This window comes from Mytilus edulis, chromosome 9 (assembly GCF_963676685.1).
Source record: "Mytilus edulis chromosome 9, xbMytEdul2.2, whole genome shotgun sequence".
Classification (NCBI taxonomy): Eukaryota; Metazoa; Mollusca; class Bivalvia; order Mytilida; family Mytilidae; genus Mytilus; species Mytilus edulis.
Window position 1 is genome coordinate 59,136,618 of NC_092352.1, and position 13,104 is coordinate 59,149,721.

Genomic DNA, 13,104 nt, shown 5'->3' on the forward strand with positions numbered 1-13,104 from the left:
ATAAAAAAAAGGATTAGAAGATAAAAATGTGGCGATCTTTTTCTTTACTGAAAACTGCGACTTCGATATCGAAATACATTTCATGGGCATTGCATTTTGATAGGAACATTAAGTTTTTGCAGGTTTTTTTTTATAATATTGATGAAGTCGAGATAGATGTCACACATCATTTTATTGTAATTTTTGAAATAACGTAATAAAAACTATCGAGTTTTAGTGAAAATATAGGATCATACACGTTATCTTCACACCGTGTTTATAATAACTGTTTTTTGCAAATTAAATGCTGAAAACTTTTTTTTCTATTTTAGTGCATGTCAATTTGTACTAAACCAGTATAAATTTATGAAAGAGTACACGTAGTTTACTGATGTTTAAATCTTATAAATCGATAATAAATAGATTAAAGATGCAAATTAAACATCTTAAAAATCAACACAAAGGATATTGTATGAACTCCAAATTGCAATCCTATCTTACAATGCGTTATCAAATTAAAAAAAAAACATATGAGAAGGAGATAAGTACTTGTGCGACACTAACTATGTTATATCTTGAATACATATCATCATATTTTTTCTCTATTATCTAATTCCTTACATAATAACATTTAAATTCACTGTAAACATGGTAAACTTCGTTTAAAACAAAGGTATTTGTCTCAATATTAAATCTGAGAATTAAAACGACAATATACCTCTTTCCTTGCAAGACTTTGAAAGCAATGACATATCATCTAATGCTATGTCACTCTTAGAAGTTTCGCCTCGAATTCCTTCGAAAATGACCATGAATGGTTCTGCAACAGTTATATCTACGTAACCAAATCGCCATACGTTTTGTTGATTTCCTGAATTTTCCCATAGTTTTCTCGTTGTATTTCCCATTACCAAGTAAACACTCAATGCTCCTATTCCACTTCCATACATATGGTACCAAAATGTAAAACAAGCATCACCATTAAGGAGAACTGTCATACTTCTTAAATGTGATTTTTCCCCTTTATTTCGGCCTGATCCTTCAAGGTATGCGTAACGTCCTCCCACTTTAAAGAAAATAAATATTGAGACAAAATAACATGCGCTTATCGTTCTTTATAAGGCCTCCGGGTGCGGGAATTTCTCGCTGCAATGAAGACCTGTTGGTGACCTTCTGCTGTTGTCTGTTCCATGGTCAGGTTGTTGTCTCTTTGACACATTTCCCATTTCCATTCTCAATTCCATTGTACATAATTATGTACAACTCTATGATCAGTAAGGGATTGTGGTTTATGTTTGTTCCATTAAAACATGTATCCTTAACATATAATGTAATTATGCGTGCATTTTATTACCAGTGAAAGAAGAAATGAAAGGTGTCTGATAACATAAGTTCGTAGAGAAAGAATATAGCAGAGCTTGTTTTGGAATTTCAAGTTCAGGTTTTGGAAATTGGTCTAATTTTCTGAGGTAAGTGTACATTGTAGGACAAAACTATTCACTTGATTTTACATTACAATATACTATACGGGAAGAGTTTTGCTTATTATTGAGTAATACACCGGGATGCGTAGTTGTTGAAATCCTTGTCTTGTGTTCCGACAGGCTTTTTTGAAATCCATATTTGTTTACATACAACATATTTCAACATTTATCTCTCTAGAAATATATTGTTTCTGAGTACCCTTAATATAAAAACTATATATTAGTCATAACTATTGAATTCAGCTTTACTTTTTTGCCAAAATATCATTATTCCAAGTATCTCAGATATCCAATGTTCTTCAAATATGCATGCCTATGTTTTGAAATTTAAGATAAGATAAGACAAGATACAGACGTGTCTTACAGTACGCACACGTATGTTATGGCATATTTTCATTATAATTTTATGATGTGTAAACATGAAGTGTAAAATAATAAAATAGGACAGGTATAGAATTACACAAATAAACAGATGAGAACACAAAGAAAAATATGAAAACTTTATTATTACCAATGCGACGATTATCAACCATAGTTTTAAATGAAGGGAATGTTAGCAATAATAGGCAAACGTACGGCCTCCAACATTGAGATAAACCTAAACTGTATAGTAATGTATACAAGTACATGTATTAGTATCTTGTTATAAGGCATTGAAGGACTTCATACTGTACAAAGTCTCCCATTATTTGGTAATTACTATATTTACTAAGTACTATGGAATACTAACGTGATCCACTAGTATGATCAGCACTCGGTCCTGTATATTTAGAACGAGTCTTGCCAGCGATAACTTTCCAAGCATAATCAGATGGTATAGAATTTTTCCATCCGCAGTTTTCTGCTTCAAAGTTACAATTGAGTACGGAATCTGGAGTAAGAATAAATATGTGATACAAACATTGAGTGCACATTGTACAATAAAAACGATTTGGAATCAAATAAAAATAATATAACTAAAAACCAATTGTTCAAAGAACAATTGAAGGTCTTTCCACGAGTAGAGATCTATTTTATTATCAAAATATTAAAAATCAATTTAAAATGTCAGTTCCTATGGCTTTATAATGTATAAATACGAATTCAAAGCAAAGGTCAAAATCTAAAACGTGCAAATTACCTATGACCTTGACCTTAATTTCAAGGGCATAAACCAAGGATCTCAAATCAAAAGACCCTAGGTCTTTATTATGTATGGTTAATGAGTTATATCACTTTACGCATAATTCTAAATATAAGATGGGCGAAAACTCCTATTTATTGTTTACGCACCCTTTCAACCAAAATTTATAAGTAACGGCATGTCGTAACTAACAATTTAGTGAAAATAAGATGTTGATATGTTATAAGGTTTAGGAAATAAGAAAAAATAAGCCAAAATAAAAATTTAGAATATGATCTTGACCTTTGACCTTGACCTAGTTTTAATTTTTGGACCAAGGATCTCAAATCAAAAGACCCTAGGTCTCTATCACTTATGGTTTACCAGTTAGAAATGCAAATAACTTATATCAAATACATAAGGGGGAATAACTCTTATATGGAGTCTCCGGATAGCTTCGGTCAAAACTAAACTCCTAATCCTGAAGATGTAACGAGCAATTTGGTAAAATAAATTTGTCGTAATCTTTTACGGTTGCGAAGAAGTAGTGGCCACAAGAAAAACAGTGTTTGGGAAGATAAGTCTTACAACGCAAAAAGTATTTAATTACACGGTTGTCACTTTTAAAGCGTATAAACTATACGATATCATATTCCAAATATCTAAGAAGCGACATCTTTTGAAACAACGAAACTAAGCAAGAAAAAAATTAGGCGGAAGAAAAAAAAAATAATTATGATAATAATAATCAGAACAAAAGCAATAGGTCTTTCCACGGAAAGGTGGAAAGACCTAATTAAAAAAAAAAACACTTGTGGAGCAATGATGGCCGAATGTTATTAGGTTAAAACTAGTACTGAAAGGTAACAAATTAGGTATGTCTGTAACAACTTACTCACAATATAGCATTCCATTGAAAAATGATATTTTGTTGCTGTCAACGGATTCCTTTTGTTCAGTTTATTAAAAAATAATCCGTCTCACTTTCGTACCGTGGAAAAGGTTAAACAAGTAATAATTGTAACATCGTAAATTTCTATTACTCCTACATAAATGAGGAAGATCCAGTGACCCCTAAAAAATATATTCCTATCGTTAAAATGAAAATGTTTACAGCAACAGAATATCATTTTTCAATAGAATTCTGTGGACCGATTTTCAAAAAATGTCAATACAAAGTGGGAAAAACATATTCTCTTACGCGTTTTACTTCAGTCTGTATATTTATATATCCTTTTCACGTAATCGACATAAACTTGGGGGTATAGAATCTATTATTTTTTTTTAAATTCAGATGATTCCAATTACTTAATAAATGCGTACTAATTTTCAAAAACATCTGAAATATCTTGCTTGAAGGTAAGTTCGACTCGAACTCCATTTACTTGGATAGTCAGTGTTGTTTTTGTTTTTGCCGAATCTGTGGTTTTTCTAAGGGAACTGTTGCTTTCTGTTCTTTTTAAAACTGTGCATCACGAAAAAAGAACGCAGTGCTGAATGTTGCATTTAATTTAAAAAATAAATCAACGAAATATTGTCAAATTACGCATTCTTTGTCTTAAAAAAGTATACATTATCAGGTAAATTTATTTATGATTTTTTTTATAAATAGGGACACGTTCGGAGGGAATAATAATCATGCAAACGAATGCAGCCCTTTTGAGAGTAACGAATGTTATGCAAATAAAGGATCCTCATAGAAATCATGATGGCAAATTCACAATTAAAAAATAATCTTGGACAATGTGAAGGACATGACTATACAGTGCAATCACAACAAAAGGTAGGCAGTACTGGTGTTTTGGAAAGATTTTTGAATCCGCTAATTAAAACATGTAATTTCGAATGAATGAGATTGGTAGTTTAAAAAAATTTCGACCAAAAACATGGTGTCAATTTTACCTATAGGCAACTATTTTACATATATTATATATGTAAACTTATTATAACTCATACAACTGAGAAAACTTTTTAAGTTTTACTTTTTTTCGGTAACTTAATTTTTGTTAATTTCGTCGGGTAAAAAATTAACACTGCATGCAGATTTGAAAAAAAAAATGAAAAACACGTATGGAACCATTTGATCGATAATACTTGAATTTAATCATGTTTAGAAGATTGTATGCAAAGTTACAAACTGGTTAAATATTATATTTGTGTGGCTCTTGAATTTGCCAAAATTTTGGCTTGTATGTATAAATCGAGTCCGGTAATTTCGTGTGACTTAAACTCGAATGAACGGACTCCGGACGGATTGAAATACCAGTAAGCATCATATAATTGTACATACAGTTGTCTTATCGGCATGATATTACTATGTATGTATGTTTGCACTAGCTACATGTATATGTTGACATCTTTAAAGGTAAACTGATTAGCAAAAAATTTTATCAATGCATCTATGAGATTGTTCTGTTATTTCCTTTAATATATTTTACAAAATGTCCGTTACTGTCTCGGGACTTTTCTTGAATAGTCAGAAACATTAACAAATCAAAACGATTTCAGGACATGCTCTTTTATCAGAACGTGGTGCTCATTCTATTTGGTGCCTTTCCAAGCGCATTTTTGTTAATTATTCATAGGGCCGATTAATCAATCTTCTGAGGAGGAGGGAGACAGTTTTCCGGATTGATATTTTGTTTTCAATGTTTGCTAGTACAAATTGTTTTCATTTATAATTATTTCCTTTATTGTCATTGATTTTGTTGGACAAAATGTTCATTTTCCCAACGATTTGGTCTTTATTATTCATCAGGCCATAATATTCTTTTTACACTATCCTTATACCCCCATTCGCAGTCCCAACCTCACAATTTTAAATGGTCATCCCCTAAAGACTGTATTTCGTTGACCGTCAACGGTAACAATGACTTAACCATCGGCTTTATCGACCCATTGGCAGTTTTAGAACAACTAAATCGGCCCAATCGGCCTTTTAGCTGTTGCGTCAATCGGCCGGATCGGCTCATTGGCAGTTAATTAAAGGTAATGCCAATCGGCCAAGATCAACCCACTGGCAGTATAACGGCTTTGTCCGTTCGTCTTTCATTAATAAATTAATAAAATTGAGAATGGAAATTGGGAATGTCAAACAGACAACAACCCGACCATAAAACAGCCAACAGCAGGAGGTCACAAACAGGTCTTCAATGCAGCGAGAAATTCACGCACCTGGAGGCGTCCTTCAGTTCGCCCCTACACAAATATATAACTTAGTTCAGTGATAATGTACACAAGAAACTAAAATTAAAATTAATACAAGACTAACAAAGGGTAGAGGCTCCTGACTTGGGACATGTTTATGAGATCTCAACCCTCCTTCTATACCTCTAGCCAATGTAGAAAAGTAAACGTATATATATCCCTGTGGTATCATTTTGAAATGATTATAGTTGATCACAATGCAAGTTATTATAATACAAAATTTTATGATGATGTACGATATTTACAGATAATTGTTTATAACATATATTGTCCAAAACGTTATGCTATATATATATATATGGTGATCATTTTCTTACATAGAGGCATAATTATCTCGACTTTTTTTACATTTCAAGGAACATTAATTAGACATAAGGAAACCCTTTTTTAATATCTTGCAGTGATTCAAAAAATAAAATGTGAGCAAAGGACACAGATGTAGATAAGAAGTACTTTGATAAAGCTATTGAAAATAAATATGTCGAATGTTTAAATAAGGAAAATGTGGTTACAACACCTTTAATAAAGGATTTTTTTTTATTCAGTTCATGGTATCATATTGCGAATAAGAATGCATTAAGGAAAACAGAAAGGGTTTCACTTTCAACCATTTTTGTTTTGTAATAATACCGTACCACAATTAACTATTAAATGCATGTACCTTACCTCCACATGATCCAGGGAGGAGTATAATGTCATCCAATGCTATGTCACTTTTTGAAGTATTTCCTCGTATACCTTCAAACATAATTCTATATGGTTTGGATCTTGAAATGTCGAAAGAAGTAAACCACCATTCTTTATTGCGATTTCCAGATATAGACCACGCAGTTGTCAATACCTCTTCTGACTCCAAGTAAACATTCAACGTTCCCATGCCCTCTCCATATAAATAGTACCAGAATGTGAAACAAGCATCCCCATTAGGGTAAACAGTATCACTTGTTAAATTTGATTTTGTCCCTATGTCTTTTGATGACGCCTCAAGGTATATGTAATGTCCGGTAGCTGTTGGTCATTAAAACAAAATTAAAAGGATTAAAAATAAAAAAAGACAGAAATCATGATGATAAGGTAGCAGTAAACAGTTCGTGGAAATTATTCCCGTTCCCGTTTTAGATAGGTGTTATACAAATTATATAGTTCTGTTTTACAGTACCGGTATTGTGTGTATGTAGGCACGCACAAAAATGCGTAATATGAATCGGATCGCCTTGAACGGACGATGGTGCACAAACAGATTAAACTATGCCAGTCGTAAGATTTGTGTAACGAAACCGATGATGCACTTAGAATACCCCATATTATATAGACACTGACTGTTTCATGTCTTTAAATATCAGCTGTATTTGTACGAGTTTAAGAAACAGGTGTAATGCGAGCTTTATCGAGCTATTACTCCTGTTTCGAGCCGTGTACAAATATTAGACCTTTTCAACATCTCTCGAAACCGACTAATGACACCTACAGTTTACAGGTAAAATGGATGGGTCGTATCAAAGACAAAAACCATCATGATTATCATTGCGTAACATATTGGATTGGCGGTTATATACTGTCTTGATTATATAGCTTCAGAATATATAAGAACCAAATAAATAAATAAATATACGTCTCTGTCGTATAATCTTCTTATTTTGTATGTATTTACACGACATTTCATGTTAGATTGATTAGAAGATACTGCAATCATTCTGCATCCCTTTAATTTTATGAGTTTGCCGCATGCCAATAACGATTAATTTGTTGGTGAAAAAAGTTTTATGAATTTTTCATAATTTACGAAAATAATAATTACTGGCCGTATCACACTTGTGAACACGACCAACTTGATGTTTTAAGCAATCTTCACCTTAGTCGACGTACATATTCAATTTTGGAGGGATAATCATATTGATTTAATGATTTTTAAGGTCGAATATCACATCTCATTTTTTTTTTTATCAGCGACGGACTTCTGCGCTTCAAGATATCTTGTTAGAATTGATGTTTTTCCTTGATGAATTTTGAAAATAATATAATTGACTTCACCTCTCAATGTTACAACATTTAAGCAGTGCATTTTTTTGGTACATACCTGCCAATGGAATTAAATTTATATTTCAAACACTTCAAATTAATCGTAAGCCAGAACAAGAGAAAGAGCAGAAAACTTTAACGCGTGATTGATGAATACAGAACTGAAGTGGAATACCAAATTGGTGAATTGAAAATATCCAAAGTATTGAGTACATTATGGAGGCACCCAATGCCAAAACTAACAGACATTGTGGAAACATGTGCCGCCCTTGTCAACAGACATAAAACATTGTTTAATTAAATATCCACAACAATAAAACATGCTTTGTTCTTTTCATTTTTCCCAATTCCACCAGGACAGCTAGAAGCTCAACGTCTAAAAAGATGAAATGTGACTTAAAGTCCATCATTTTCTTTTAAATAAATTAGAAAAAAAACATGTTACTTGGACGCTGTAGGCCGTTAGTTGTATCATTGTCAATGAAAGCAATAAAATCAATAATGATCTTTAATTTTTGAGACGACCCCTCACATTTTACCTGTCATAGTCGTTCTCAACTGTAGGCGTCGAGAGTTGTTGAAAAGGTCTAATACAGCTGATACTTAAAGACCATAACCAGTTATTGTCTTTATCCTACAATTAATTCTGTATATTGTATGTGCTTTTAAAGACACAAAACTCACATTTTTTGCATTTATTTTCGATTTCAAATCCATTGAGGCCCGCGTATTAAAATTAAAATCACACATTCAGCTGCAGACGGGTTTGCAAAAAAGAATTTCGAATAGTCAACAATAATTAATCGCTCAAAGTGAATAAAAAATTATCTATTTTACCATAACAACTACTTTCAACAGTAAAAACAAATAACAAAACATTGTCCAATTTGAAACAGAAGTGTACGAGTTGTCCTACGCTTCAGAATTTTGAACTGAACTTGACATTGATTTCACTTTATCACATTCATGCTGCAATTGACATGGTTCATTTTGTTACACATGTAAACATTCAAGTTTTGAAATAGATGATTGTCGTCGTAAATACTGCTGTTCATGGTTGTCTCTTATCTGAAGATTGGTTTAATTCTTTTTGCTCTTAAGAAATGTTTGAAAACAAACAGAACCAACTAGATGTGTCAAAGCGACACGAATGGCCCCGTCTCAAAAAGTTGAAAAATCTGCAATTTCAATAACACATGTGGACACCAACATGATGGTAGTCTCACATATCAAAAATCAGCTCAAAATCTGGAGGCGTAGAGAAAAAAGTTCATAAAACTGTGATTTTCAACAATTTTCAAAGTTGTAAACCCTTAATTTTGGCAAAAATTAGCGGAGTGGAACAAAACTTAAACTTAAACTTGATCTGTAACTCATCATGGTTAGCTCACATACCAAAAATCAACCCAATATCTGAAAGCATTTAGAAAAAAGGTCTGTACAACTGTGATTTTCAAAAAATTATCAAAGTCCATAGCCTGTAATTTCGGCAAAAATTAGCCGAGCGGAAAAAAACTTCAACTTGATCTGCAACTCATCTTGATTAACTCATATACCAAAAATCATCCCCATATCTGAAAGCGTTTCGAAAAAAAATCCGTGTAACTGTGATCTTTAACAATTTATCAAAGTCCAAAGCCCGTAATTTCGGCAAAAATTAGCGGAGCGGACCTAATTGAATATTTATTCGATGATTCCGACCAATTCACGATCCCTACACGATCTTTACTCGAATAGCTAGACCATATTCAATGATGTAAGTAAACTAAGCTTCAAAATTATAGTCATATCTGTCGTTTCACAATCTTACTAAATATGATACAGGTTTTTGCAGTTAAAGTTTGTCCCCTGCGTGCTTTTTTATATGAACTGTAAGTAGCATTGTCTCATAGGACATAAAAAAAACACGTTCGTAGTCATTCCATTCCAGTCTGACGTTGCCGACGTCATATTACAAGCGGGAAAAATTAGCTTCTCGTACTTTTAGGGGGAAACATTGGCCTGATACTGGTTTTCCCCCATCACGCTGAGGGGGAAAAGTTGAATCATTCCAATTTTTCCGGGGGAAAAAATGGATCAATCCAGTTTCCCCCCCCCCCCCGGATAAATTGGCATTGGGGAAGAATGGCTATAGGTCACCGGTACCAGAACTTTCACGATCGTCTCGCAATACTTAAAGCTAGGTTCACACTGCCGATCAGATCAACTCGATGATCCCGATTGTCCAAATTTCCACGACCAAGCGTGACCAAATTCTTGATCGCGCCTGTTTACGACTTCTACCCGAGTGCTATCCGACTGTACACGATCTTAACCCGACCATTCACGACTCCATCACAACTCAAACCCGACCACTAATTGAATACATATTCGATAATTCCGACCAATTCACGATCTCTACACGATCTTTACTCGACTAGCTAGACCAAATCAACTATACTCGATCTCAGCCTGACCTCGGCCAGACCAGATCGACTTGATCGTATAGGGGTCGTAGGGATAGTCGGGCATTGGTCGGGTATGTTCAATTTCAGTATAAAAACATCGGATTTTTGTTTATATCACCCTTTGCATCGGAGGAGGCATTACATGTTATCCTTGTCCGTCAGTAGGTACGTATACGTGCGTCCCAACAATTAGTTTCCGTTCTCTAATTTTATTTTGCTTCAACCAAATTTAATGAAACGCAATAACATAAAACTCAGATCAAAAGCGAATTGTGGGTGGTGTCACTTTTACCGTTCTTGAGGAATGACTCTTTATAAACGTTATATGCAAGCGGGAGCATTATTTGTGTCCGATGGACACGTTCCCCGTTTATTTAGTTAGATTCAGTAGTTCACAGAAGGTCTGAGTAAAATTATACATTCAACATATCTACATGGAAATAAAGCAGTTGGAATGTTTGGCAAGGTGGTTAGAGCTCAGATAGACAGGTTAATAATAGCTGTGACGGAGTTGAAGAGAGCGTAGAAAACGAACAAAAAGAGGTAGACAGCAAAGGGTGCCAAACAATCTAGATCATGCAGTGACTGACAAGGCGACCACTGTGTGGGCAGTATAAATACTAATCACAAAAATACTGAACTCCGAGGAAAAATTTAAAACGGCAAGTCCCTAATGAAATGTCAAAATCAAAAGTATGAGAGACTTGCAGGAGCTGAACAAATAGGATCAAATGGTTATAAAGTTTCCTGAAAGTAAAGTAGGACTCTGATTTGTTATGAGAGTTTTATTGCTCTTTTCTTCAAAATGAGATTTGTCACTGGATAAGTACTGATGTAAGATAGCAATATACATAAAAATTACAATCCCTTTTGCCTTGCTTTCTTACTAATTAAGCTTACTGTGTCATATATGTGCATATGTATGTTATCAGTATTTTCCATAGATCTGATACCCAGTAGGTGAATTGTTCAAGATATTTCTTTTTGATGTATTTATGGCAACAACCTGCCTTTTTTATATTGCTAAAAGGGGTAAAAAAATGTCACATATTTTCCCAAATTTTGCCAAAAATAGAATTTTAATCGTATCAAAAAGTGTTTGTAAAAATTTGACCGTACGGTGACTTATAGTTGTTAATTTCTGTGTCATTTGGTGTCCTGTGGAGAGTTGTCTCATTGGCAATTATTCAACATCTCATTTTATAATACAAAAATTTCTGGACATACGGAAAATACGGACAGTCAAACAAAATAGCCCATTTAACTGCTTAAAAATAACATTGATGTTCTTAAAAACCAACTTTGAAGGCTAATTTAGTCATCAGCTGAATTTTAATGCACAATTACTTTCATATTTGAAAAATCCTCTAGGGCCAAAATGCAGAATCTACTTCACTTCCGAAACACCTGAGATATTGAGTTTCGTGTTGCTAAGTTTTAAGTTTTTTATGTTGTGTTATGTAGCCCTCTGTTTGTCTTCTCATCGGCTTTCGTATTTCGCTATGGCTGTGTCGGTTTGACCTTTGAGTTTGATTGTTCCTTTGGTATATGTGTTCCCTCTTTTAAAATTTTACACCTTCTTGCAAAAGTACAGACGCGTACTGTACATGGAGAAGTTTGTGTACAGTTAAAAATAAAAAGTGGCAATATATTTTTTCCAAAAAACAAAGTTATGAGAGTTAATCAGAGCTGCACATATTTTTAGAGAATCGTGTAGCAGTCACGATACTCGTGTATGGTCGAGTAGAGATCGAAGAGTGATCGAATGTGCTCGCATAGAGATCGGGTTTTGGTCGAGTTGGTCTGCGATGAAAAAAATATAGAAGTCGCAGTGATCATAAAGCGATCGAGCATTAGTCGAGTTAATCTTGACCACATATCGTACAGGTCGTCGTTGATCGGGAATTGATCGGATATAAGTCGAGCAAAGATCGAAATGATCGAGTAGTGATCGGTAAACTATTTGTATTCCGACCAAACTCGATCTCTTCACGATCCTTTCCAGATCAATTCCATCGCTACTCGATGAATTCTCGATCTCTTCTCGAGTGACTGGCTTCTCGATCCTTACTCGAATGTTTTTGACATGTCAAAAACTCTCTGGTAGAAAGTCAGATCAATGACGACCAAGGTAGACCACCCGATCATTCTTGTCGATTGAGACAGACCAGTCTCCCGATCGCTTAATTTGTCTTGATCGAGATTGATCGAGTTGGTCTGATCGGCAGTGTGAACCTAGCTTAACCAACGTTAGACATTCTTTCACGATCGTTTCTCTCGATAAACCAAATGACACCCGTGATACTGTGTTCGTTCAAATGCAAATACGGGCTAAATTAAAACAATCAAAACACAGACAATAAATAAAATTCATATTTTAATTTGGTTTGTACGGCTCAAGAACGTTAAGGCGGTATCAAAACTGCCATAGAACTTATACATTCTTTTAACAACAAACTTACATGAACCAAGAGTGTGATCACTTTCAGGTCCAGTATCTTTAGACGGTGTACTACCAGAAAATACTATCCATTCATATATATTATTGCTATCTTTTGACCATTTGCAAATGTCCGTCTCAAAATTACAATCTATTTGAAGATAAAAAGCTGAAAGGACATACAAATAATGATAACCAGTTAACAATTCATACTTTTCTTAGTCTGTTTGTGACGTTTTTACATCCATTGGATGTGTAGAGATTGCAACTTAAAAGTATAGTGTCTTTATGTTAGGACATTTTTGTGCTGCTTCAACACTGTCTCATGTAATAGGTAGGATTTAGCGCTCACGAACATGTTTAACTTTCAACATTATGTATAAGCCTGTTCCAAATAAGGAGCCTGTTATTCGGTGCTTATCTTTG

The 13,104-nt window shown here is 33.9% G+C and overlaps 1 protein-coding gene across 1 annotated transcript in view; it reads right to left on the minus strand.

Moving 5' to 3' along the window:
* The window catches only part of LOC139488677 (MAM and LDL-receptor class A domain-containing protein 1-like), a 46,423-nt gene that overhangs the window by 12,341 nt on the left and 20,978 nt on the right, over positions 1–13,104 (minus strand). Inside the window, exons 5-8 of the mRNA XM_071274486.1 lie at positions 12,701–12,847; positions 6,439–6,780; positions 2,194–2,334; positions 698–1,045 (exon numbers count right to left, since the gene is read on the minus strand). Coding sequence (XP_071130587.1) covers positions 698–1,045; positions 2,194–2,334; positions 6,439–6,780; positions 12,701–12,847 — 978 coding nt within the window. The remainder of the gene's footprint in view (positions 1–697; positions 1,046–2,193; positions 2,335–6,438; positions 6,781–12,700; positions 12,848–13,104) is intronic.